Source organism: Rhamphochromis longiceps, linkage group LG14 (assembly GCF_057381845.1).
Source record: "Rhamphochromis longiceps isolate RC_006_pf linkage group LG14, R_longiceps_female_GT1.1, whole genome shotgun sequence".
In the NCBI taxonomy this organism is placed as follows: Eukaryota; Metazoa; Chordata; class Actinopteri; order Cichliformes; family Cichlidae; genus Rhamphochromis; species Rhamphochromis longiceps.
In genome coordinates this window covers 34602377-34629539 of record NC_140570.1, presented here as the reverse complement: position 1 = coordinate 34629539, position 27163 = coordinate 34602377, and the positions used below count along the sequence as shown (strand labels likewise).

At 37.0% G+C, this 27163-nt stretch overlaps 1 protein-coding gene across 6 annotated transcripts in view; it reads left to right on the top strand.

The window, feature by feature from the left end:
- Positions 1–27163, top strand: part of cntn5 (contactin 5) — a 118696-nt gene that overhangs the window by 37261 nt on the left and 54272 nt on the right. For all 6 annotated transcript variants that reach the window (XM_085380134.1, XM_085380139.1, XM_085380137.1 and 3 more), the window contains 3 exons: positions 13242–13448; positions 22458–22581; positions 22693–22868. In XM_085380134.1, the coding sequence (XP_085236260.1) occupies positions 13242–13448; positions 22458–22581; positions 22693–22868 (507 nt within the window). The remainder of the gene's footprint in view (positions 1–13241; positions 13449–22457; positions 22582–22692; positions 22869–27163) is intronic.

The window sequence follows — 27163 nt, the reverse complement described above, 5'->3', positions numbered from 1 at the left end:
CCATCACAAAGTGTGAAGGAGGATAATTATAGTGAGTTCCTGTTTTCTAATTTCTGTATAGCTTTTTAATGTGCCCTAAAGGCATGAAGAAATGTAAGAGTTTATTCTCCCTTTTTAAAAAAAAAAAGTATTTTAAATTCACAAGAAGAATCACTGCAAAGTGCAGTGACTATTGAAAGCTTTTCAGCCCAACATGAGCACTTAAGAAATTTCTCATAAATGGCTTGTGTGTCTCTATGTGGGTGTCTCTTTGCTTTATGTGCGATAACAGAACAGGCCACGGTTGCTATAGAAGATTCTGATTTTTCAAACATGAATAGAGAAATAGGAAAACTGGTTGGAGAGTCAACAGACTCTGGTTCACTAAGGTCTACTATGGGACTTAACAATGAACCGAATCTTACAGTAGTAGTAGTACATTTGGCACCAATTCCCAATGAAAGCAATACTACAAGGTATTGGTGTATGTATGAAGGTGGTAAGAAGATATCAATACTAACAGAAATTCCACTATTAAGTAACTGTGACTTGGACTTTTTAAAATTAGCTGACAGGAAGTTACTGTGGAAAAGAGAAGAGTTTTCAGTAATTCTTTTTCTGTTTGTCAAGACTTCAACAGTTTATCAAGTTTATGGACAGGGACTTAGCGGCTTGTGTAGTTAATTTGGTTCAGTTGAGCCAATTCTGTCCATTGATTTTTGATCTCAGGATTTGGTTTCCTGGTTCCTTAGATGTGTACAGTTGACAGAATTTGCTCTGCTTGCTCATTATGGGTGTCTCATCTCAGTACTACTACAATGACTTCTGTTGTCTTCCTGCTTTGTAAACTAGCTTCCTTTCAGAAAAAAAAGAATGCAAGGTTGTTTCTCCTTCTGGAATATAGGTGAACATATGTTCACATATACTGTTATGTACAACAAACTCAAGTATTTAAATGCTGTATATTTTTGCTATATTATTTTTAACTTGGTATTTTTTGCACTACACATATAGTGACATAGAAAGAAGGAAATACAAAGAATGTCATCAATTCCCCTACACTGATGGCTGCAGTATTCACTGAACATATCTATGCAATTCAGCTGAAAATTGGATACAGGAAATGCAGTCTTTGTTTCATTCTTGTGTGATTTAGTTGAATGACAATGCCAGGAGATTTATCACAGTGTAAACAAAAGTATTTCATGATTGCATAAAAATCTAAAAATAAGACACCTACTGTTATGCATGTGCATATTTTTCATTTTCTTTAACCTTTATTTAACAGCATGATATGACTTTAGATTAAATTGTCTTTTGCATGTGTGTACAGGCTACAATAGACAGCAATACCACCAACAGAGTAGTAGTGCACGCACGCACACACACACAACAAAACATCTAAATTACACAAAACACATATGCCAATAGAGAAAAATACAAAAACAGCCAAAATGTATGAATTATAGCATCTGTAAAGCATAAACCAGTAAACACATTGTCTTGAGCCAAAATATGGGGGTAGTAATATTGAGTCAAGACATTGTTTTGCAACCTGAATAACATCCTAAAAATCACAAATTCAGTTTGTGAGACCAGCTCCATTTAGTTGAGGACTCCAGGAGGACAGAGCTTTAACTCAGAATACCCTTTTCCAAATATTTGGGGCAGATATTGTTGCTTGACAATGACAAGTTTTTAAATTTGTTTGCCTTCATTCTTCTTCAGCCAAACTTTTCAAGGGACTTGAATGCATCATTCATCCATACATTAACACTAATTTTTGTCTTGAAGGTAACTGAAATGAATAGAGTCCAATTGTTGCAAATTTGTTGCAAATTGTTGTTGCCTGAAAACTGTGATACCACAAATAGTTTGGGTCATAATGACGTTGAAGTTGAATCTTCCATATGTGGACTCTGAGGAAGAGCTGTTCAATTTATACAACACGTATTTGACTAATGTTGTAATAATATATATATATATATATATATATATGAGAGAGAGAGTTGTAGTTCTCCATTTTAGTCAGAACAGCACTGTGAACTAAGTGTGCTTTTAGTACTCACAACTATCAGAGACGTGTCACATTTTAGTAAGAGTGCCACACGTCAAACTGGTTTTCAATATTATCAGCAGTAGGAGCCGTGAGCAGCTGTTCCCACGGGTGTGATGCTGTCTTTGTCTAGTATAATACTTTTGACACAATGGTTTGTATAATGGATTTTTGACCCACTGTTCTCCATGAGAACAGAAAATACTCAGTTTGAAGACAGTAGTTGCTCCATTCTATTTTACTTTCCCCTGTGCCTCTCTTCGTTGTCATAGAAGGGTGTGGACCCTTCTATGACATAGAAGGGAGAGGGCACTAACAAAGTGGGTTGGGCAGGCATAATGTCTGGGGCCATTTTTTTTTCTTTTTTTTCCCACCTCAGTCCACCAGTGATTGAAATATAATATTTCTTGGAGTGTTAAGTGTGGAATGGTAATTCAGCTTTTCCTTGGTTAACTCAGAGGTATCTCAATATTAAAAGTGGGTTGCAGGGAATATAGATGTGTAGTGCCGTATAAGTGATGCATGAAGTAATTTTCACCAAGGGCAAAAGAGTCAAATGACAGAAATATGGCTGTGTGTGGGGAAACGAATGAGTATTTGCATGCAGTACACAGAGCCGGACCATGCAATGAATATATATTGCTGTAATTGTATACCTTGAAAAATAAACTTTAAAATATGGAGTTGTTATAAAAAGTGACACCCCCATTCCATAACTGCATCTCCCACTAGCCTAGCATTCCAATAATCCAAAAGTCATGGTCTGTTAGTCAGTGTACAGGAAAAGCAGTCATCAGTAATCACAAACCTGTGCTAACCTGGTACATTTAAACCGTGTTGAATACAAGGAATGTGGATGTCATGTTCCTGTGTTTCCTGTACATTATTTGATCAGTTTAAAATGTTTCAAGATTAATTAATTTCAACATGTTGGACTTCACCATCACACCTTGAACAAGTTGTTTTTAACTTACTTGTGTTTCCTATTTGTTAATTCCTCTTCTATTTTCACTGTCTCTTGTGCTTTGTATTTCATTTCATTTCCACCTCTGTCTCATTACACCAGCTGTGTTCACTTCCCCTAATTGCCCTCTTGTGTGTGTGTGTGTGTGTGTGTGTGTGTGTGTGTGTGTGTGTGTGTGTGTGTGTGTGTGTATATATATATATATATATATATATATATATATACACATATATATAAATAAATAATGGTGTCTTTCCCTTTCACAGTGTCTGTTTTTGCTCCTTGTGTCATCCCTGCCCAAATTGTCGAGTCCTATATGAACCTTGCTATTTGGATTTTGGGATTTTCCATCAGTTTGAATAAAAGTGTTTCCCGTTTGTTCGATTGTCTACAGAGTCTGCATTTTAAGTTCTGCAAATGCATGACAGTGGAGTCTATTTTTGGTCCAACCATCAGGATAAAGAAAACGTATAACCTCTGACTTTTTTTTTTTTTGTCCGATTATTATGCATCTTCAATATGAATTTTATGTTAAGAAAAAAAAGGAACAAGTACAAGCAGCATACTGAATTTACTCCCACACTTGCCATCAGGAGGTATGACACATTAATACCATAAATCATACAGTACCATTGCGGTTTCATTGTTACTGTGGCAAGGTTGAAGCAACTCATACAATCCCCACCGTACGCCAAGGATCATGAAAAAAGACTGGGTTTTAGTAAGTAGTCCACTGTGATATGAGGTGAAGTGAGGTTGCATATGATGTATGGATTGTTCTATCTGTAATGATATTCCACTGAATAAATGGTCTCAAGCATAATCAGCTTCAGTCAATATAATCTTCCTGTGAAGGTCTTCATTAATCTTACAGGCTATGCCTAATCATGTCCATCTACTTGAGCACCCACGAATGTCTCACCTACTTACTGTATGTTATTCTAATTAATTTTTCACACCATTGTCCAGAGGCTGCCGACAAAGCCCCACAAGACTCGCATATTGTGCCCTGCACAGTGTCAGCCCAACGGCCTAATACAAGTGGATAGGTTTTCAGTGTTTCCCCAGTGTTTGTTTCTCCAGATCTCACCTCTGTTAACTCGAAACGTGTCATCCTCCTTTAGCCTCACCTTCACCTCTGTTGTTGTTTTGTTTGCATGTTAAGTCCCTTGTCTCAAATCCATGTACGTGTCCTTTGTAGGCACACTGCATAATAATTTAGAGTAGCTTATTACAGAAAGGTGATCTCCATTAAAGTAAACGTACAGTCTAGTAGTTTAAAATAGAGATGGCACGATACCACTTTTTTATGTCCGATACCGATACCGATATCATAAATTTGGATATCTGCCGATACCGATATGAATCCGATATAGTGTTTTTTAATCAACAAAACTGTTTTTTAAAATATCTTGCTGCATTTTGCAAGTCTGCAAGTTCATACTCAAGTTTAAAACAACAACTACACTAAAGCTATTCTGTTATACCTGTATACAAAAAAAATATTTCATAGTTCAGCAATACTGATCAATCTAATAAACTTAGACCTACACCATCCTCCCTATTCTGGTATTTTAAAGAGTACTTAGCGTAAATATTAAGCAACCTAACTAATAGGGTTCCAACTCCCAGCAACAACAAAATTAAATAAATAAAAAATAGGGAACCACCCCTCACGCTCCACCTCATGATGCTTAATCGCCGTAATCAACCTTAATTTGATGCAGTGTGAAAAAAAATGCACAGAAATCAATTATTTTTCAAGAAATATTAAATAGATTCAACATCTTTCTTCAACAAAATTGCAGACTGCACAGATGGTACCTTCCCAAAGTAAAAAGTACTATAGCTTACTAGGGTATATATATTAGACTTAATAGTCACTATATACAGTAATTGACTTCTATTCATTTTACATCAAATTAGAACTTTGGGTGTCAGATAATTATTTATTAAAAGCTAGACATTTTAAATGAGAATAAGAAAGAAAAGTATGTCTTTGTGCCCCCTTTTCCCAGTTAATGCCCTATCGGCCCCCCTGGCTAAACTTTGCTAGATCCGCCCCTGCACAGTTACCAGCCGTCAGCTACGTAGAAAAAGATCCTGGTGTAGAAATTAATATTAAATAAATTCTAACAACAGCTTATCAAGCTTAAACGTGCTGCTGTTGTTCAGCCGCTGGTTTCCTCTTTCTGGCGCAAAGTGGACCAAAAACAAACGAGAGACAGACTCGCGACAGAAAAGCCGATCAGCTGATTTAAGCAGTTTCACGATTGAAGTAGCAGCCGGAGAGCGAGAGGCAGTCGCTTGTTAAGCTTAACGTGGGAATGCTTTACAAACATTCAGAGATGGACTTACACACTTGCTTTACTTCTCTCGGGGATAACTTTGTCGGAGATGAAATGCCGGGTTGCTAGCGAAGCTCCACATGCTATCCAGACCACCGACAGGTCCTGCATGCCACAGCTGCTCTATCACGTGATGCATACTGCTCCGACGTGTTGCAAGTTTTGTGAGGTGCTTTCGTGATATTTAATGGATCGGATTACATTTTTTATTTTTCTCCGATATCCGATCCAGTAATTTAGGTCAGTATCGGACCGATACCGATACATAATATCGGATCGGTCCATCTCTAGTTTAAAACACACGTCATAATAAAGACAAGGTAACAGGAATGTTTGACTTTTTGTTCTTTGTTCAAGTATAGAATGGCTGTTGCCTCCTTTGTTGATGTTATCATGAAGGTGGTGTTAAGACCTGAAACGATCACCGATGGCATTGCTCTGGAGCTCCCTGAAATACAGCAAGTGCAGGCCTTTCAGCAACAATGAGTGTGACTGATTTTGCACCCACTGAAAGATAGGGATCAGCAGGATCTGCAAGGGTCATTGCTTTTATCAGATGAAGGTGACAGCTGACAAGTGCAAGTGCCTGTTGGCTTCAGCAGTCAAACAAATAAAAAAAGTTATTTGTCTGACTGCTGTGTTTGTCAGGATTTAGGAATGCTATTTTTCCTGAGAAAAGACAGTGATACGTTTTATAACCTCCACCACATATTATGTCAATTAAAGCATACATGCAGTTTGTACAACATCCCTTTAACGTTATGTTATGTTTCTTATAATAGTAACTTTTTGTTTGTCTGCTTGTCTGGTACCTAGGATGCCAGTGTATAATTTTGCATAGTTTTTCCAAACAAGCCAGGGAGCATGCATGTCTCTGTTAAAATCAAATATGTATAGTTTTATTTTAGTAGCAGCATCAAGATATCTGTTTATAGGCTCTGCTTTTTTCTTGTTAAAATTTCCTTGGTGGTGCCAGAGGTCAGACAAAAAGGGCTACACTGCTTCAAGCTGACAGGAGGCAACAGTAACTCAAATAACAACTTGTTGTCCAAGATATGCAGAAGATCATTTTTGAATGCACAACACATCCTACCTTGAAGCAATGACTGTAGAGCAGAGCAGCTATAGGAGGAGAAGACTGCACTGGGTGCCACTCAGCCAAGAACAGAAAACTGAGGCCACAGTTCATAAGGGACCACCAAAATGTGACAATTCAAGATTGATAAAATGTTTCCTGGTCTGATGAGTCTCAATTTCTGCTGCGGTATTTGGATGGTAGGGTCACAATGTGGCATAAAAAACATAAAAACACAGATCCATTCCGCCGTGTGTCAACACTTCAGGCTGGTGATGGTGCTGTAGTGAGTATATTTTTTTGGTATACTTTAGGCCCCTTTGTACAAACTGAGCATCATTTATATCCCACAGCCTACCTGAGTGTTGTTGCTGACCATGTGCATCCCTTTATAACTACAATGTACTCATGCTCTGATGGCTGTTTCCTGAAGGATAAAGCAGCATGCCCCAAAGCTCAAGTAATCTGAGAATGACAATATATGTAATAGCACCTTGTTAGATGTGGTTGAATAGGAGTTTCACACCATAGGAGTACAGCAAACAAATCTGCATTAACTGCATTATGCTATCATGTTGATATGGACTAAAATCTCATAGGAATGTTTCAGCACCTTTTATATATAATATAATACCTAAAGAGTGGCTTGTGAGTGTATATCTTTTTTATGAAGTCAGTGGAAACAATAAATAATATTTGGATGGCTGTTACAATATAAATTCATTGAAATGACAGTAGCTTAATCACCACTGTTGTTATGTACTTTACAGGCACTGCACTTTTACTATTGCATTAAGTGGTAAAGCTGTGTTAGTAATTCACAGTATTTTATTGTACCATCTTGAACCCCTGGCATAATGAGCAACGACTATGTACTAAACTCAGGTGTGTCTGCATTACTCATCCATAATGGGTGAAACTAAGCTGTTCATGTGTGACTTAGAACTAGTTTACTGATATGAAGGAGAAAAAGGCTTCATCGCTGCTTCTTCTCTAAACACCAGATGCATAAAATCCATGCCAATATTTCATGAGTTGAAAATATTTTTCTTACTCATCTACTCTTAATGCAACCATTCACACCAACCATGTAATTTAACTGGACAAATTTGCAACATTTTTTTTTTAAATCAAGCTCAATTTTTCTGATTTTTTTTAGATTTTTGGGGGGATCTGACTAAACAGATCGGACAAATCAGATCACTGAATTTCTGTAGATGTGCAGTGAACACACAATGAGGTGGAAATAGTAAAATATTAGTCTTTCACGTCAGACACAGCGAGATGCTGATCCGGGTCAATCGGCTCTCTGAAATGATTTCTCTGCCTTTTCAGATGTGATCTCAGCCCTGCCAACAAGACCTCAAACTGCCCTACTTACATCCTGCAGTATGTACAAAAGCATGATAAAGTTTCAACTCCTGGATCAAACTACGAAATTCTCCCTACTGCTGCCTTCTCGTGAGAATTGGATGAACCAGAATCTCAGTTTCTTAGTTTTATTGTTAAGAGAAATCAGAACCAGCTCATCATGCCTCTATGTTGACGTAATTTTTTTCATAATGCATTTTTTTGATGACTAATTCATCACAAAAATGCAACACGTTCAGTGTCTACATACGTTACACGGCAACTTTCGATTTGGAAATTCGTTTGGTTTTTTTTTCACAGTGCATTCAGTGTGTAACAGTCTAATGCTTGATTTAGTCTTCTGCAGGAAATATGTACATCCCAACTCAGGTTACCTAAATCATGTAACCAGAAACTCCTTTTATCCCTACACTGCAACCTTCCATGACATTCAAAGTCATTGTGGTATGCCTCAGCCAAACTAGTAGTACATACAGACATTTCTCGGGAGATGCACTCCAAGTTACACAGAAGGTTGTGGCATTGGGTTAAAATGGGGTTCCCGTTATGGCGAAAGTTACGATGTAGATCTGACGCAGAAGTATAATTCACGTGCTAAGTCTATATATGTATTGTAAAAGCTATTAAAACAATTAATAATACAATTAGACCTATAAAAGCAATGACAAGTATTATATTGTTTCACAAAGGGCAAGACAAGATAGGATATAAAAAATGCTTTATTTATTCCAACGGTTAGGAAATTACTGTGTTACAGTTATTTAGCTACACAGTAGCTTATGCCGTTGATTTAACAAAAGTCGCGCACGGGATAGCACAAATTCACAAAGCCACCAATCCAAAAGTTTTTCAGAAAATCCTTCAAAAAATACCTAGTAACCAGTTTCTTTAGCTTGTATCAACCTGACTGTCAGGAGTTATGACTGTCTTACTGGTTTATTACTTTAGGGACACTTAGGTACATCAAGTATAATACAATGTCAAAAAAATGAAAGCTACTTAGACCTTAATATTTAAAAAACACTAGATTATCATATCTGAGTGTGTCAGAATTGTGATAGTCCTACAATAGCTACAGTATGTTATATATTAAATGAAACCATAATGTTGCTCAAGCTCATGAGTATTTTAAAATCCCATGCTCCCAATAAGTATGACTCATTTTGTACTGTGAAAAACACTTCTGGGCTATTTTTTATGGTTCCGGCCCAGTCTGAATTTGCATCAAAGGCTTGTGTTAATACTCTTGGGGTAAGCTTTTATTTGATTCACTAGTCCTTTGGTAAAAAATTACCCCTCATAGTTTTGTACTCTCTCAGGTATCCTAATGATTTGATTCTGATTTTAGGTGCTGTGGTTTGGTTACAAAATGATACATCCGTTTCTATATATGCACATTCATAGTGTTGTAGTCATTATTATTTATCACCGTTAAAGTCTGATGAATCTAGTAACATTATTATTTATTTCCACTGCAGGAAGTATGCCAAATGGCATTGATGAGATACGGCATGTTTACGTGGAGATGTCCTGTTTAGCGAGAGAAATTAGCTGTATGTCCTGACAGTATTTTAAATCTTGACTAAATGAAGTCATTGCAGCTGTCATCTTTTAACAGATCAACCTGTTTTATTACAAGCTGTTTCCTTGTAATCATTCAGCTTCTTTCAACCATTACATCTTAGCTGTCAGTCAAAGATACTAAGTTGCTTTATACATTTTTGCATCAAATATGCTTAACACCAGTCTGCTTCTGATAGCTTGGCCTCAGCTCAGTTATAAAAAATTCAGTTATATATTATGTTCTGAGCTCTGCTTGAATTGCAAAAAAAAAATCAGTGTGACAAACACGATCATAAGCAGAACTTTGTGTGACTCACTCTGTATTCCTGTGTGACTCTAAATGTTCATTGCAGGGCATGACAGATCTTTCTAGTTTTTCTCCAGGGTTTCTTTACCCTACACCAGGCCTACAGGGTCATGTTGCCAGGCTGCATACCCATCATCTCATACATAAGTAACTACAATACTGTGCAAAAGTACACCTCATGTCTATATATTTTGTCTACTAAAGAGTCAAACTTCTTTGCTATATTTTTAAAGTGGTCTCGAGCAATTGTCTTCAAGCGCTTTCAAAGTTTTTCACCCGTTTCCAATGATTGGATTTAAAATACACTGACCTGACCATTTTCATAGATTTATTGGCACTGACCTGTGAATCCTTGAAGGCCCCTAACTCTAAGGATGAGACACTTTTGTGTCTACACATTATAGATAACTTAGCAAAAAATGAAATTTAAATCATATCTTTAGGCACTTTGTTACTAGTAGCCTGTCACAAAGAGAGCATCTCTCGTGACTGAGGGCCCTCGTCTGTGTGGTAATAACTGGGTTTTCAAAGCTCATTTTTCTGAGGGTGAATGTGTCACTGCTGGAAACTACACCTAATACCATGGGTCAGTTTCTCAAGCAGCCTTGACACATGAGACCCACATTCCATCTCTACAATTCCTTCCCTCCGTAACTGTGAAAGCATGCTGACCAGTAATCGTACCTTTAGACCAAATATCCTGAAGGTCTTGGTATCTCCTGATATGAGAAGTTGCCTGTCCATTAACTCTGCAATACGCTGACGGGTCAGCTATCCATACTGCTGGTTGAGGGCATCCATTGTGTTGGTATAAGGGAACCTAAAGTTGCTACAGGAGTCGGCAATAAGCAGCTTAAGGTGATCCAATAATATCTGGAAACTGAAGCGTTTTGTTGCATCTGCTGGGAGAATATTTTCCTGGGCCATCCTCAACCATGCAAATTCCACTGGATTTGGGTATACAAAATCTAGGATGGTAGGTATGGGACCCTGTAGTAGCGCTCCTGACCCCCACTGGACTCTGATGGGGGACCATGCTCCTCCCATGCAGGTAATGCATGGGATGACAGGATATGGCATTATTTTTGTGCCTCTATTCTGGGCGCACATTTAAAAAAAATTGCAAGTGCAAATGTTGCATTTTGAGGAGAAAATTATTTTGAGCAAAGAAAAGCTTAATTTGAGCAAACAAAATTCATTGCTGCGTGCAAGAAATGTATTTCAGTGTTTGCTATTATCCATATACACACACAATAACAGCCCCTCTCGCTCAGTTGTTGCATTTGCTCTTGCTCAGATTTCTGCTCTGTGTGCTGACAGATATCTGCGGACCTGCTCTCAGTGTGTTGCTCAACATCTCTGCACCCTACACGCTCAACTCTTTCTGTACACATTATAAATGTTCCACAAAACCAACCATTCACAGACTTGGATGCGAAGATTGTGATTAGCTGTTTTGTTCTCCAATCAGCTCACTAGCTACTCTATTCCGGAAGCACTGTCCAAAATGTAGCCAAATCCAGTGGAGTGGTTTGCTTTAAGCTAGATTAAAACCAACAATGGGCTTAAAAATTATAAATTTTTAAAACAAATAACATACTAACCAAAAATAGGTTTAGCTACACTAATACATTTCTTGTACGCAGCAGAATTTTGTTCGCTCAAATTAAACTTTTCTTCGCTCAAAATAATTTTCTCCTCAAAATGCAACACTTGCATTTGCAAAGTCTTTTTATGTGCACTCAGAATAGCAGCACAAAAATAACGTCATAACAGGAGCGCTTTTTAACAAATACTGCATTTAAAATATTTATGTTGAACATTACAAACAGTGCTAATATAAATGCATTGCATTATTACAATGCCATTAAGCCGTATTACTGAGGCTCTAAAAAGTAGCTAAAATTTTATTTTGGAATTCTCTCTCAAGTTAATACGATTTGTACCTTTCCAGGTGTTAAAGGCACATTTAATGAAGTACTGAAAGGTACTGTTGCAGGCATCAGCAGTGAGAATATGATTTATACCACAAACTAAGCTGATTTTTGGCAGGATAAATGGTTTAACTGACTACCAACCATCTACTAATTGCTTTGCTTTTCAATGTTCAAACTCACAGTATCTTTAATTTCAAATGGAGTTCCATATCCTGTTTCTCAGCAGAATATGTAATACTGTAATTGCCTGCTCTCCATTTGTAGATTGCTTTTTTTTTCTTTTCTTTTTTTGCAGCTGACAAGTCCCCAAGGACACATAATTATTTCTCAGTTTTGTTCAGTTCTTTCACAGCTCTTTATCATGTAGGGTAAGAAACTCCCACCCTTCTTTGCAGATATCTGATTAAGTTCTTCTTGAGCTTTAAGATTATAGTCTTATGCATTTTAGTTTGAGCCATATATTTGCACAGGATTGGTTCCATAGTACCAGTAATTTTAGCTATTCCTTAGCTGTATCGTGCAGTTGCTTTGAAACGTGTGAAACGAGGATTAAATTTCAAGCAGAAAAATACACTAATTGTTTATGTTTTCTTGAGTTATATTAATAGTATCACAAAAGTAAAACGAATTGGAACAATACCATTAAAAAAGTGGACTGAATTCTTCAGAAATATGCTGCAGACATTTATGGTGACAGCGATGACTAGTGACAGCCTCGACATCTTTTTTCAGAGAGGATATTATTCTGAACCTCCACGGTCTCTTTGACTTTAAAGGAATCTGTTTCTCTCCTGTTCTGTTACACTTACCATTTTATTCAATTTGAGACTTTGATGACAGTAATCTCCAGAATATGCAGTGTGTCTGTGGTTCCTTTTAAGAACTGCATGTTTTCACCTAAGGCATCATAAGTGCCTTTTTAGTCAGTACATCAAATGGTGCTACGCAGCAGATGCTCCAAAAAAAAACAAAAAACAGACTGTATGAGAGGCAAATGGGAAAACAGACTCCTAGATTAAAATTGTAGAATAAAAAAAATGTTTAAAAAAGAAATTAGAATCTTTATGGGTAATTTCACACCTTTTTAACAGGTACTGTGGTAGTGATTTTGAAAATGACTTTTATATTAGGTGGATATTGGGACTTTAACAGACAGATATTTAATCTTACACAAATCTCTTAGACCTTGTGGTTACAATTTTACTCAGAAATTAGATCAACTATATCATTTCTATGCATTTTTTAGACATTGTAAGTTGTTTTTTTCTGTTTATTTCACTGTCTGAGTTTTACGACACACCTGCTTTCTCCTTTATTTTTGCCTGTGTGCTATGCCTCGTTTGTAAGCACTAGTTTGCTCCAAATTATTCTATTCCTTGCAGAATGAAAACTGACTAGAGTTGTTTTGCTGCTGAGTTTTATACTATACACTACACTGGAGTACTTTTCTCTTTGTTATTTATTAAAAAGGTTAGTGCTTTCATAATTTGTTCTTTCAATTTGGACATCGACTTGCTGCAACAAATATCCACTAAAACTGAATTTGTTGTTATTGTTGACAAATTTAACTTCAGTTTCAGTTAACATCCTGAACATAAATGATTTATCCTTAAACTGTGTTCCACATTTTTTCCCCCCCAGATTTTGCAAGAGCTGTTGCAGCACGGCCTATATCATATGCAGCAGTATTACGAATGAAGCCAGACAGCTCTTCTTCAGTGGTCAACTCACGCGGCAGACCTCAACACTACAGCAGTGGGCTGGTGACTCCTGACTGGCCTGCTTTCTCCAGTCACCCCCTGTCAGCCCTGAGTCTGCATAGCTCTCAGGAGGACTATAGAAGCGAAGGTAAAACTAATGGAGCAGTCAAAATCTCAGTTTGTTTTCTCTCAAAAGTTTTTGATTTGTTAGAGTTTGCGTTCATACTTGCATATATACAAGCAAATGTTTCAACAGGGATACATATATATAAACACAAAAGCTTATTAATGGGAGAATTTGGACAATTGTTTTGCTGCATAGAAGTCATCTCCCATTTTATCCATGGATACTTAATATTTGGATCCCTTTTGACTTAATTTACACTTTATAGTATACATTGTTTAGCAAAGTAGGAAGAGAAAGCTGAGTATGTTTTTTCTTTTATGGCATAGTATGTCTTACTAGCTATCAATGTCAGCTTCTAACTCCTTATAAGTAGAGAGCACCACTTTTTCACGCTATTTTCTGTTGTTAGTTCTGGATTACATTCTCAGTCGGGGTCAACTACTTTCAAGTCACCCTATACAGGGGTGAGACCTGAATTGTGAAGTTCAGATGACAGTGTTCTCACCCGCCAAAATGAGCCTAACCAAAAGGGAAGGCACTCCAGAGTTTGACTGAGCTCCTCCAAAAGTAATTGGTGTGAATGCACTCTGCTATGTCTGCACTCTGGCAAGAGTTTGCCATATTAGGTTAGACTTTATATGTTTCTCTCTGTTTAGGTTTGGTCTGGAAATGAATTGTACCTATCCGTTATCACCGCATTCTCCGGGGAGACCAGGGTCATGCCCTTTGTAAAATTGAAGTGGGATCATTGCAATATTGTGCTCACTGTGCTTCTGCCAGCATAGAAAGAAATAATGGATAGCTATGTCAAAGACAAGATGTAATACCCAAAATGCACAATGGAAACACAACATCATAAATTTACATGGGTCACTTAGTGTCCTGATTTCAAGAATTAATAAGTCTTGAGGATCTAATGACACATTGATGCTTTGATGTGATTAATTACATCATGCTTATTGCATCTGGAAGGCTCATTAATGGAAATCTGAAGCAGTTTCTCTATTGTCAAACCGGATCAGTAGTTCCTAATAAAGTGAGTCATATTAGAAGCAGGCATAAAATTATAATATCTATCCTTTTTTTTTCATTTTTTGTTTCCTTTGTTACCTTCTTTTCTGTTCCAGGCGCTTGTCTATTCCTTTCTGCCTATCTTTCTGCCTTTTTTACTTTCTGACAGCATTATCACTAGGTAGCCATAAAATGACTTACATCTATATAACCAAGGTGAAGGTAATGCCTCTCCACTGTCAGTGTTGACAGGACCATTATACCATTGCACCGGATTGATGTTCAGTGGATGAAATGGATGCCAATAAGTAATGTACCGTTGGTGGATTGAAGGGGGTATTGCGTTTTTTGACTCTATGACTGACAGATGGCCATGACACTCGAAGTTGAATGACACATATGCTTGTGTATGTGTTTGTATTTTCTACAGACAAACACATAAACAAATACAAATGCACTTAAAGAATGATATGGGGTTTTTTTTTTTATCCAACTCTCAAGTGTTTTCAAATTATCACAAACATGTTGGTTGAACAGCTCTTCAGTATTGCTGTGAAGAAGTAATTGTCCCATTCCTGATTAGTAATTTGTTTGCATATTTGTCATACTTAAATGTTTTAGACACATCAAACAGATTCTCCTATTAGACTAAGATACCGAGTGTAAAAAAAAATATATCGATTTTAATTGAAAATAGAAAAAAGCTATCCAAATCTACCTGGCAAAAGTCATTGCCCCCTAAACCTAATAACTGGTTGTGCCACCATTGGCAGCAAACCTGCAATCAAGCATTTGGCTGTTAAGTTAATTGGGATTCCTAGATTGGCTGTAGGTGTAAATATGAGCACGAGTAGCCATCTGTCTCATGTCTGTTTCTTTGTTAAACCTGTGATGCACTAGCAACCTATCCAGGAGGCTGTCTTTGGAGTGTGACTAGAAGCCTCAGAGGGAACCCACACAGACACAGGGAGAACATACAAACACACTGAAAGGCTCCAGCCAGATGGTGGATTCGAACACAGGACATTCTTCCTGTGAGACAACAGTGTTAGCTACAGCATCACCATGCTGCCCCTAAATAAAAATAAATGCATTTAAAAAGTGTTTAATCACAGTTAATTAATTATTTAACAAGCAGGGTAGTTACTTTTTCCCTTAGTAAGTTAAATCAGCAATTAAAAGATAAGATAACTTTTATTAGTCCCACATGTGGAAAATTTGTTATCTTACAGCAGAAAGTGGAGAGTACAAAGTTACAGTAGCAAAAACGTTTGAATAAGATAAGAGAATAAGAATAAGATACTGTACACAATAGAATAAGATACTATATACAATAGAATAAAATACAATGTTGTCAGAACAGAATTTTGTATTTACTCAGGTTGTCAGGTTTCTTTTCATATAAATGTCATTAAATTGTGTCAAATAATTGAGGAAAAAATTGTCCTTGAAGCGCAGATTCTTTCCCAGAAGCCTTGAAAATTGAGGGAAGTCTGGAGCCTGTTTATTTCTCCTTAATTGAGTATGTGGGTTGCACCCATGAAAAACTTTAGACAAATTGACATTCAACAAATGTATTAATTTAACAAGCAGGTACCTTGGTAGCATCTGGAACAACCATGCACAGCTGCAAAAGCCTGGCCTTTCATCCTCATGCTAGTGACCAGCATAGTACCACACTGCCGTGGGATGGCATCTCATTCTTCATCCAGCATTTGCAGCAAGTCAGCCAGTGTGATTGTGTGTTTCTGACATAAACAGCATGCGAAAGCTGATCCCACAAGTGTTCAGTAGGGTTAAGATCAGCACTGTAGGCAGGCCATTCCAACCTCTACACTCACAAGGGAGTCTGGAGGGAGTCCCTGATAAACCCTGCTCTGTGAGGACGAGTGTTGTCATGTTGGAGGATAGAGTTCAGTCTCAGACTGTGGAGATATGGGATTGCCACTTGTTGCAGATTCTCAAGTTGATCTCTCAGTGTCGGGATTGGCTCCAGTGATGACAAACGTTGCCAGTGAGGGATATGCTGCCCAACACCATCACACTGCATCCACCAAAATCCACCAGCTGCCAGTGTACCCTGTCTTTGACATCCCATATTATATGGAACTTGGCCTTCAAATTGGAGAGAGTACTAGGACACACTAAAATAATGCTGCAACCTGGGTTTTGCAGAACATTAGCTTGAAGTTGCCCTGTCCAGATCTTTGGAGCAGACACCAACTGACCACTCTAGCTCTTTCTATCAGTCTATCAATCAATAATTCAATCATTCTTTTTGCAATGTGTCCTGGTGGATTTCTGTGTGGATGTTCTCCATGTGCGTGTGTACTCCATCAGAGTACTCTGGCTTCTTGTCACACTCCAAAGACAAACTCTTGAGATAAGTTGCTAGTGCATCACAGGGTTAACAAAGAGATAGCCAAGAGACAGACAGCCACTGACGCTCACATGTAGACCTAAAACCAATTTAGAATGCTGTAGGAGGATAGAGTTCAGTCTCAGACTGTTAACAGTCATGCCTTAGACTGTGGGAGGAAACTGGAACGCTTGGAAAAAACCCAAACAATCACCAAAAGAACATTCAAACACCATATAGAAAAGTGCCAGTCATTCAGTGGTTCAAACCCTGAGGCGACTGTATATAGCACTGCCCCACCGTACCCATAGTAAAGTCAGTTAAATCCATATTATGTTTGCCTTTGAGCGCTAACAGAATGCATATGAATTTTTCCTGTGGCTGTCTGCACAATAATGCATTGTAAATAATATACTGTGTACCAGAATTACAGTGTTGCCAAGAAAGACAGTGATAGTCATTTATTGTTTAGGCTCCAGCATACTGGATTTAAAATTAAACACTAAGTGTGAAGCTTAAGTGTTAATTTTCTGCTTTAATCTGAAGGTGTTTACATCCTCACTGATTGAACACTGTAGGAATTCTCTTCCTTGTTAAACATATTTCCCTCACTTAAGGGGATGAAACTTAATTTAAATATTCAATACTGCTGGATGTTATTATATATTATATATTATTATCAGATGTAATAATATATCATTCTTATAATAATATGATTTAGACTGATGAATTAGGTCCACATATTTGTATGCTGATTGACATCACAATAAAAATGGGTGCTGCTCAGCTCGATATTATCTAATATCACTTCCTGAGTTTAATTACGTTTTTTAGGTTGTCTGTCCCTATGTTTTTCTGTTCCTGCAATATATAAATATAAATATAAATATAAATTATCATATAAATTCCATGTGAATGTATATTATGATAAGTCAATTCTGGCATTTCCTGCACCTTTTAGCAACATATATTATATGTTATGACATGGACTCACCTGAAACTTGATTGTGTTTGAAATACAAATATTTTAATAATTTTCAGTGGCCCATTCGCTAAACTAAGCAGGACAGGTGCAGCACACTGATATTGCTGAGTTTATGTGAGTTTATGTTTAAATAAGATGCAGAAAATGTAAAGACCTGATGGGCTTCTTTTATTTTTAGAACTAGTAACACTGCAAGGACTGACATCAGTTGCTTTATATGCACTGTAAGGTTTGCAACTTAATATTGATTCATTTTCCTCCAGTGATGAGGATATTACTTCAAAAGCTATTTATTTCCCTGTAGAACAATGAATTGCTGACAGTATGAAAGAGATTATATACAGCACGGGAAGAAAAAACAACATGATTCCCATTTTGTCATTGGATTATTTCTAAATAGCGGCAAATACTCAAGGTTGAGTCACTCGTATTGTTGCATTGCTGACATTATGTACCAGATCAAATGCAGTGTCAGCTAGTGATGAATGCCCTAAGTGTATTAAAATGGGTTCTGGGGATAATTCTCTGATTGTTATTGCCATGTTTATCTTCCAAATGTTATCTCTCCAACTCTCACACACGATGATGCTCTGCTCTTAATGACAACGGTTAACTGAACTAAATCTATGGTTACAGTTGTGGCCACAAATGTGACAAATATTTTGGATGTCAGAGCCAAAACATGGAGACTGTAAAAAACAATCTTGAGAAAGTGGCTCACATCCAAACTGGGTGCTGCAAGAATTTCAGTTCAGTAGTAGAGAATTCAATTGAGGATTGTTATGTAAGTTAACTAAATTATAAAAATTACATTTTACACTAGCAAAGTTGCCATTAACTGAATGTACTGATAGATTCTGAAACTGTTAGTGTTATCAGGGGGGAAAAAATCATTTTTTGTGACAAAATAAAGCAGAGTTACTTCTGTTATTTGTTTCTCTTTTCTCTCCTAAACCAATTCAAAAGTATCACATAAATAAACAGTATTGCAAAATATAGGATAAAAACCTTCCCTAAGGCCAACTAAAGCAAAATGCTCAGTGTAATTATGTCTGTTAACCAGTTGGTTGTTAAACTGGCTGTCCCATTGGCATTGCATGGAGCCACTGCAGGTTGGAAGTTCAATGATTATGAAGTTAACAAAAATAGCTGATATTATCATGCTTAGCTTTGAGTTTTTTAATGTCAATGAAAGGTAGGGAAGGTACGTGTTAGTCTCTGACGAGGGCATGCTGCTGCTTAAACTACTGATTTAAACAGCAGCATGCATGACTTGCATATATATATATATATATATATATATATATATATATATATATATTCAGCTACTATATTCTCCTGTGTCACATGCAAACTTCAAAGAAGCTCTGTTTACAGAGCTTAGAATATCCCTAAATGTGCAATTCTTTTGAAGAACACAAGATTCAGCTGTCTTTTGCAATGTCTGTAAATCTGATGTGTAATGCAACTAGGAAGCCTGCCGTACAAGGTGCATCACTTTTCTGTTACCAGCCGAATGAAACAAAGAGCACTCGGAAGAAACAACACAACTGCAACAGGGACTGTCAAGCAGAAAACTCCAGGGCTGAATGATACTGAAATAAATAAAAAAATTACTGACATTTCGCTTCTGTCTATTATATATTTCTTTTTTTTTTAAAGGCAGGCTTTTTCCCCGGCTGACTTGAGAAGCTCTGTTTGATAATAATTAATTATTCTACAATCTTTGGGATGATTTTTTTTAGGAATGTGCACCAGTATAGAAAAACTGAAAAATATTTTTTGGGCGTAAAAACGATCAATTCGTATACTTACTTACTTACTTACTGCTACAATACACCGAACACTAGAGGAGACGCCCCTCTGAAGGCCCATCATTATTGCTCCCTTCCTCAGGAGTGAGACTATTTTCTCCAGCACCATGCTTGTCGCCGAAAGGTGGATGCTCATGGCAGAATGTGTAACCCCTCCTTAACAGGTCCCATTTTGTGGGAGGGAGGAGTTGCAATCTGTTCAGAGAAAAGCAGAAGACTGGCACATTGAGAGAGGATGTACCCATGTGCCCTGTCCTGCTTGCTGGCAAGAAGGCTGCAAGGACGCCTGCACAGTTTTGTTTGGCCTGCACCCCAAACTCAAATGTTGCCTTTTTGTTAGATGCTCATTTTGCAGTCTGCCGCTCAATAGGTAACAAACTGGGTGTTTTGTAAATGGATTTTAAAATCTATGCACCAAAGAACCCTTCAGTTGAAGTAAATCAACTTATATGTGTCATAACAATTTAGTTTTCCTTGTCTGACACATATCCTCTGATGTGATTATTGACACATTACTGTGTCAGAGCTAGAAGGACATTGAAAACATTATACCTCCAAAAAACATTGATGTCTGGGTAAGTTTTTTGTAACCTGTAGTTCAGTGGCGTTTACAACTAAAGTTTTCTCTGTACTGTTGTAAAACAATCGTGTCTTGTATATATTGGTATAGCAAATTGGTTGACAGTTTCATCTTAGCTCTTTCATTAAAATCTATTTAATGAGGTCACACTGTAGGTACCTCTGGACTCCTAACAACCCATGTGTCCCCCATGTATGCTGCACGCTTTCAACTAAAAGAACAAAAGTATGACAGTTTTCCCTTTGAACCGCGCACATGCATTTGATGACAGTTGTGCTCTGTGCCTTAAAATGAAAGATCAAAAGTGTTCAAAATGTCATATTTCTTTGCTTTTGGGATATCCTATGAGTTAGGAAGTCAGTGATGTGGTAACGCATGGCTGGTAATTTTCTAGTGCGCATTATGCATTTATAAGTTTAATAGTTCATTTACCTACTGCTTACTAATAACAGAGGCTAAAATAATGATCTAAGATAGATTTTTAACTTGAGGTCACAAAAGTAACAGAGTAGTAAATGCCTCTAAACAATGTGCAGTTATTAATTTGGTGTAAGAAATAAAGATACAAGATAACTGATGTCAATAAAAAATAAACAGAATATAAAATGAACTGTGGAACAATGGTCAGAATTCCCATTGTTCCAGCTTCAAGTCTTCTTCCTGGAAGACTTGAAGCTTGTATAGCTGCAAAGGGCGGGCTGATATTAAACCCTATGGATTAATAACGGGATGTCACTCAAGTTCATATGCATATTAAGGCAGACAAGCAAATACTATTTTCAATACAGCGTATTTGAAATGAGCTTGTGTTCCCATTTAAACGCAATGGTCTGTCTTATTACATTTGTTTGTATATAGCAATTGATTAATACCATATTAAAGCACTTATATTAGAGTTACATACAGTAAATAATTTTGCTGAATATCAGATAAGGTCCTTTTAGTGTGTGTGTGTGTGTGTGTGTGTGTGTGTGTGTGTTGTTGTTGTTGTTTTTTTATTTTTTTTAATGTATTCTTCTGCTTGCCAAGAGTGTTATTTTAAAAAAGAAAGAAAGAAATAGAGGCCTGGTATCCACCATAGCAAAGAAGGTGAACACTGCAGAAAGATTGACAGAAAAAATAATGCTTGTGTTATAATATTCCCTCCAACAAATAAAAAAAATGCCTGTTTTCTGCTCAGTGGCAGCATCTTTAAATTATTCTGTAAAAGGACAGAAACAAATCTGTAAGAAGAGAAGATGGATAACAATATCGTACTAATGTTATCAGTCCCCTAACATGGTTGTTTACCATTTGATACCTTTGTTTAGCAAACTGTATGTGCTTGGATATCAAGTGCAAAGCCCAAAGAGATAGAAGATGTACACTCCCTGCTTTGCACTCCCAAGCCAGGGCAACAAAAATACTTTAGTAAATAGCAAAGTCAGGACCATCACTTGTCTTTCGTTAATCACTCGCCCATTTAGTCAAACAGCAGTGTGTCCAAAAACGTCTAAAAGAAATGGGATAAAAGCTTAATGGATAATCTTAAAGGTTTAACTTATATCATCATTCATTTTTAACATAAGAAACCTAAAAGATTACCCTGAGGAAAGGATCACTTCTAACTTCAAAAGCTGTTATAGCTCTTGGAAGGACAATGCTTTTCAGGTGTTCTTGCTCAAAATTCAGTTTAGAGTGCCATTTTGAGGATTACTCAGTTCTTTGTAATGTTAGAACTAACAGATTAGTTATAAAATATATCGCTCAATCTGGAATGCACTAATTAGCCACAATATTAAAAAACAGACAGGTGAAGGGAATATTTTGTCCATAGTGCAGTGATCTTCCCTCAGGTCCTCACATATATCTAACTGTTACTTTGACATGGACTAACCACTGGCAGCAACCTCCCTCAGCAGGAAAATGTAACCTGATGGCTTAAGAATCACAACAAGGAGTCCATCAACCTAGCCTCCAAGCTCTCTAGATCCCAATCTTGGTGACCATCAAAAATGCACCAAAGCAAGTCCAGTCCACAGCGCCCCATCTTGTAACCTAAAGTCCCCAAATCCCACAGTGCACCCCAGACTTGTCATGTCCTTGCCCTGACTTGTCAGAGCTGCTTTTACAGAATAAAAGTGATACACACAATATTAAGCAGGTGGTTTTAATGTTGTGAAAAATTGCAAATTTCCTACTGTTTCATGCACAAATCAAATTCCAGAGTTCATAGAAAGCCCCCTGGCACTCTGTTATGATAATTATAATCATCTTCTCTCCATCTCTTCTTTTGTTGTAGAAAGTGAAGAGTTTGGGCCTGTTTTTATCCAGGAGCCAGATGATGTTATTTTTCCTTTGGATTCTGATGAAAAGAAAGTGGTGATGCACTGTGAGGCACGGGGGAATCCACCACCCACATACAGGTGTGGCATTCGTTTGTCTGTGTGCTAATTGAAATTTCAGCTTTAACTCGAAAATAAGTTGGTCATTCATCACAAATATAACAAAAACCTTATTCCTCTTATGTTTTTCAGTTGGTACATCAATGGGACGCAGGTAGATTCAGAGGCAGATTACCGCTACACATTCATCGACGGAAACTTAATTATTTCCAATGCAAGTGAGATCACTGACTATGGAAAGTACCAGTGCAAAGCAGAGAACAGCATTGGGATTGTCCTCAGTCGAGATGCTTTATTACAGTTTGCATGTGAGTATGATTTCTCTGCTTTATTACACCAACTTTCTACCTAGTAAAGTTCAGATAACCGCACTGTAAGTCAGTATTTATTAAAACAAATGGAAAGTGCATTTCATTTTTGTCAGACTAAGAACTTCTATGAAGCAAATACTTAGCTTTAAGCCCTTTTGTCTCTCTGAGTCAAAATAGCCCTGTTTGGTTCTAGGGATAAATAAACACTATGCTTTGTTTTGTTTTGTTGCTGAATATAGTTCCCACAAGCTCCATCTGATACTGCTAAAGGGGTATATGCACTCGAGTGCAAGTGTTAAATGAGACCAAACTGCACGTTTCTTCCCACAGTATAATAAATATCAGAGGGCACACATGGAATCACCAGGGACACTATCCTTTAGTCAAAATGCATTGTTGGGGTGCTCTTCAGTTTCCTCAGGGGGCAATGACCATACTACTCTTACCAGTAGTTTACCCTTCCCAGTCACTGAGTTGTTGCTAGAAAGAAAGGTACACAGTCTCATCCAGTGTTATGGAGCTTTAGAGTTCCTACAGAATTACTTAAGAGGCATCACTAGATTGGCCTGCAGCTGTGTAGCAGGCAAAATGGATGAACTTCTCTATAAAAACACAGCATTTCTTGACGCCCAGAGAACCAAGTGCTTTCTTTACTTTTGGTTGCATTCATTCACAAAGTTTCATATATAGCAATATGATCCAAGTGAATAAAAATCAAAAGAGGACCAGTCCTAATTTAAGTGTAAGGCAGATTGCTTGGCAGGCTGGAATGCACAGGCTTCAAAAAAGTTGTGCCTGTTTGTGTGGAACGCAAGATGTACTTCAACATGTACCCTCATCTGTGTTCTCAAACATATCCAGATCTTTTTCTCCTCCTTTTTAAACTTAAGGGTCATGTACAAATTTATGCTTGAGTTTTTTACTTCTAAAAAAAACAAACTAATCTACAACCAATTTATCAGGTTGCATTATCTATACCTAATATTAGCATTATTTTACTGCTATGCTCTTATTATCCCATTTAAGCACCTAGTGTATTTATAAGTCTAAGCCCAAAGCATAAAGATGTTGAACATGGCAAACATGGGAAAGTATAGAAGGTGTTTCCTTAGGTTTCACAGTGGAGGACCCTGACAGCTAATGCTGTTGACTATCTCAAAGTAGTTCTCATATCCGAGGCAATGGGTATAAGAATAGATACATGTGAGTGAAAATTTAAAAGGTAAACATGAACCTTCATCCTCTATATTCAGGGAATCAAGTGGCTATGTTATACTACTGTGGGTATTTTGCTGGCGTTCTCATGATCCACTCGGTTCCTCTTGGAGGAACTGATGATTTTAAATTAATACAAAGTTGAACAAAGTTTCAGTTGGAACTGAAACTTTGTTCAACTATTTACCATACTTCCCATACTAACACACTCTGTTAATTCATTTAGGTTTTTTTCCCCCTTTTAGGGTATTTGTTTTTTCTTAGAAGATGGTTAGTAGTGTGCTTCTGAAGTTTTAGGCCTTACACAACAACTTCAGACAGCACTGAATGACAGCAAATGTCTGTAATCCCCAGTAAAATTAAGTAGAGTACCAAATAAAACTGTAGAGTCCACCATTGTTTCGATAAATTTAAACTGTCTTGGCCTGACTCTGTATCAACCATCATATTTAAAGAGGCACATTTGTTGTTTTTCAGCATTGTGTTTTAAAGAATCAGTTTTCTGTTTTGCAATGGACTCTTTATGTATAGCTTTTTTAGTTTTGTGTAAATACTTTTTAAGTTTCATTTCTATTGATCTAAAATCAGTAAAGATGCATTTTTTGGGCAACCTCCAGAGCATATGATTTGATTTGAAGCAAATAAGGGTTTGTGAGATTTGCAAATCATTCCATTTTTATTCACACAGCATTCCAACTTTTTTTGGAACTGGGGTTGTGGATCATATTTTGGTCACTCTTTGTTTACTGTTGCAGTTCTTCAAGTGTGTGCATTTTGCTTTGGTAATCATATTGAAAAAAATGTGGTTTGAGCAGATAGTGAGGTTAGGGATATGTTGTGTTGATTGGCAGGTGTGTCAGGTGAGATGATGGCCAACTGTCACACATCAACTTCATCCAAACAACCTTTCCACAAAATTGGATTTTCTAGTTTCAATAACAGGCAGGTCATCATGTTGTTACTATAGATATATCTATAGATATATAGATATATCTATATAGATATATATAGATATAAAATTCAATGAGTATCAAACACTGCAAGTACTGCTGTTTGATACAATCCTTACACATAGTTCATTATGCTAAACTGTTATACCTGAGAGCAATAAAAAATATGTATGCACAGAAAACAAAATTCATATGTTTTGTTATGATGTAATTAAAAAAATAAGCTCTAATAAGAGAAACTTTCTAAAAAATTTCAAAGATTGTGTACTATATTTAACAGCTGCTTTGCTGTTTATTTAATAATGATATTTAACATGGGATTTGTGTGACTGAAGCTGCCTTTGCTAAACCATGAGCAGAAATAGTAGTCCAATCATTTCTTCTCTTCACTAGATTCATTCCAGGGTTTTTTCTACCATGTAAAATAACACATCTGTGTGACTGTTTCTTTTGCTTCGTGCACTACAAATATTCAGCAGCGTGAATGTGCAGTAGGCTACATTTCTTTAAAGTGCAGCCCTTCAAAAGGCTAGCCACAGAAACAAAGAAAGGTGCCCTGCAGCACACATTTAAATGCAGAACCTTCCTTCGCTCTTTCAGCATATCAAATGGTGGGTATTTATCACTCAGCATGAAGCTCAACTTTTCCTTCCCTTTTCATGTTAGCACTGCACATTTTTATGCAGTAGCACAGTGGTTGATTGCTTTACCTGGTTCAGATTCATATGGGTACTTCTTTTCCATGTAAACTGAACGTTTTAATGGAGTAATTGATGCTTTATTGAACTAGAAATCAGTGTTCAAGCTATGTGACTTGTGGAATGCATTACACGCATATTAAACAGCATATAGAAACCTGGCTTCTTGTAACTTTGACTTTAGATTGGAACATGATTACCCCAGTTAGATTGTAGAATTTAAAGCACAGCGCTGTAAATACTAAAGTCCTTTACCTGGTCTGAAAGAAGCCTCCAACTTCTATATAGTACCTGCAGCAGGTTGAGTTTGATTCACGCCTACTTAAAATACTAAAGGTTAATGGGCTTGATATTGTTTTGCACAAAAACTTAATAAGTACTATCAGAGAACATCTTGAAAGCCTCATCATAATATCATCATAATAAACATTCACAGCCCTTGTGTGTGTGTCAGTTCACCTAAATGTTTTTGCTACTTTATATGACTCAGGAAACTTTTGTTCTCTATTTCACACATTACAGTAATGTGTGAATTGTAATGGATAGTGAGTCAGATGAGCTATTGCATCTCTGGTTATGTTATATAATAGTAATAATAATAATAATAATAGTAATAATAATTAATCTTATTATTCGTTTAAATTTATTTTAAATAAATACATTTTTTTAACTTATTGGACTGAATCAATTTGAGTAGGCTGTCAGTGTCTCTCATTTATGGTGGTGGCTCTATGTTAATGCACTGTATTCATTTATCTCGCTATAGATAGCGGCCATACTGATCACAGCCCTGCTTCACTGAGTCATGAGAGAGTAAAGAGTGGACAAGGCAGAGTGCATGGGGAAAGGTTGAGTCAAGGCTCTATATATTCTATCCACTGGTCGTGTACTCTGTTCGAAAGATGTTTCAGTAGGATGCTTTTTTTCTCTTTGTTTTGAAATTCTGAGCTACTGAACTCACACTTGGGCTGCTTTTCAGCCGTGACTTTGAAGGCAGCAGGCAGAAAGGAGGCGTCTGATCTTTCTCTCCGAAGAGTCCTTCTCCCCCTCTCTCTTTTTGCGGACGTGAGGCTGGCCAAGGCTCAAGTCACTCCAAGCTGTACAGTAGTAATGAAATTATCAGGATGCTTTAAATCAAGCACTGGAAGAGCCACACACACCACTCTGATATGTTCTACATTATCAGATGTAAAGCTCATTGATTGAATTGATTCATACTGACCTTGAAATATCGGATTTATATTAAGCACCTGTTCCTTTGCTTGCTGCAGATTTCATCACTGACTTGGATTTTAAACATTTATATGGACATATGTTGACTTGTAATTTTTCTGGAAGCTTTAATGGCCATGTTTTTTGTTTTTGTTTTTACATTATTGAAAAAGTCAATAATATTAACTCGGGTACATAGCTTTAGCTTGTAAAAGGA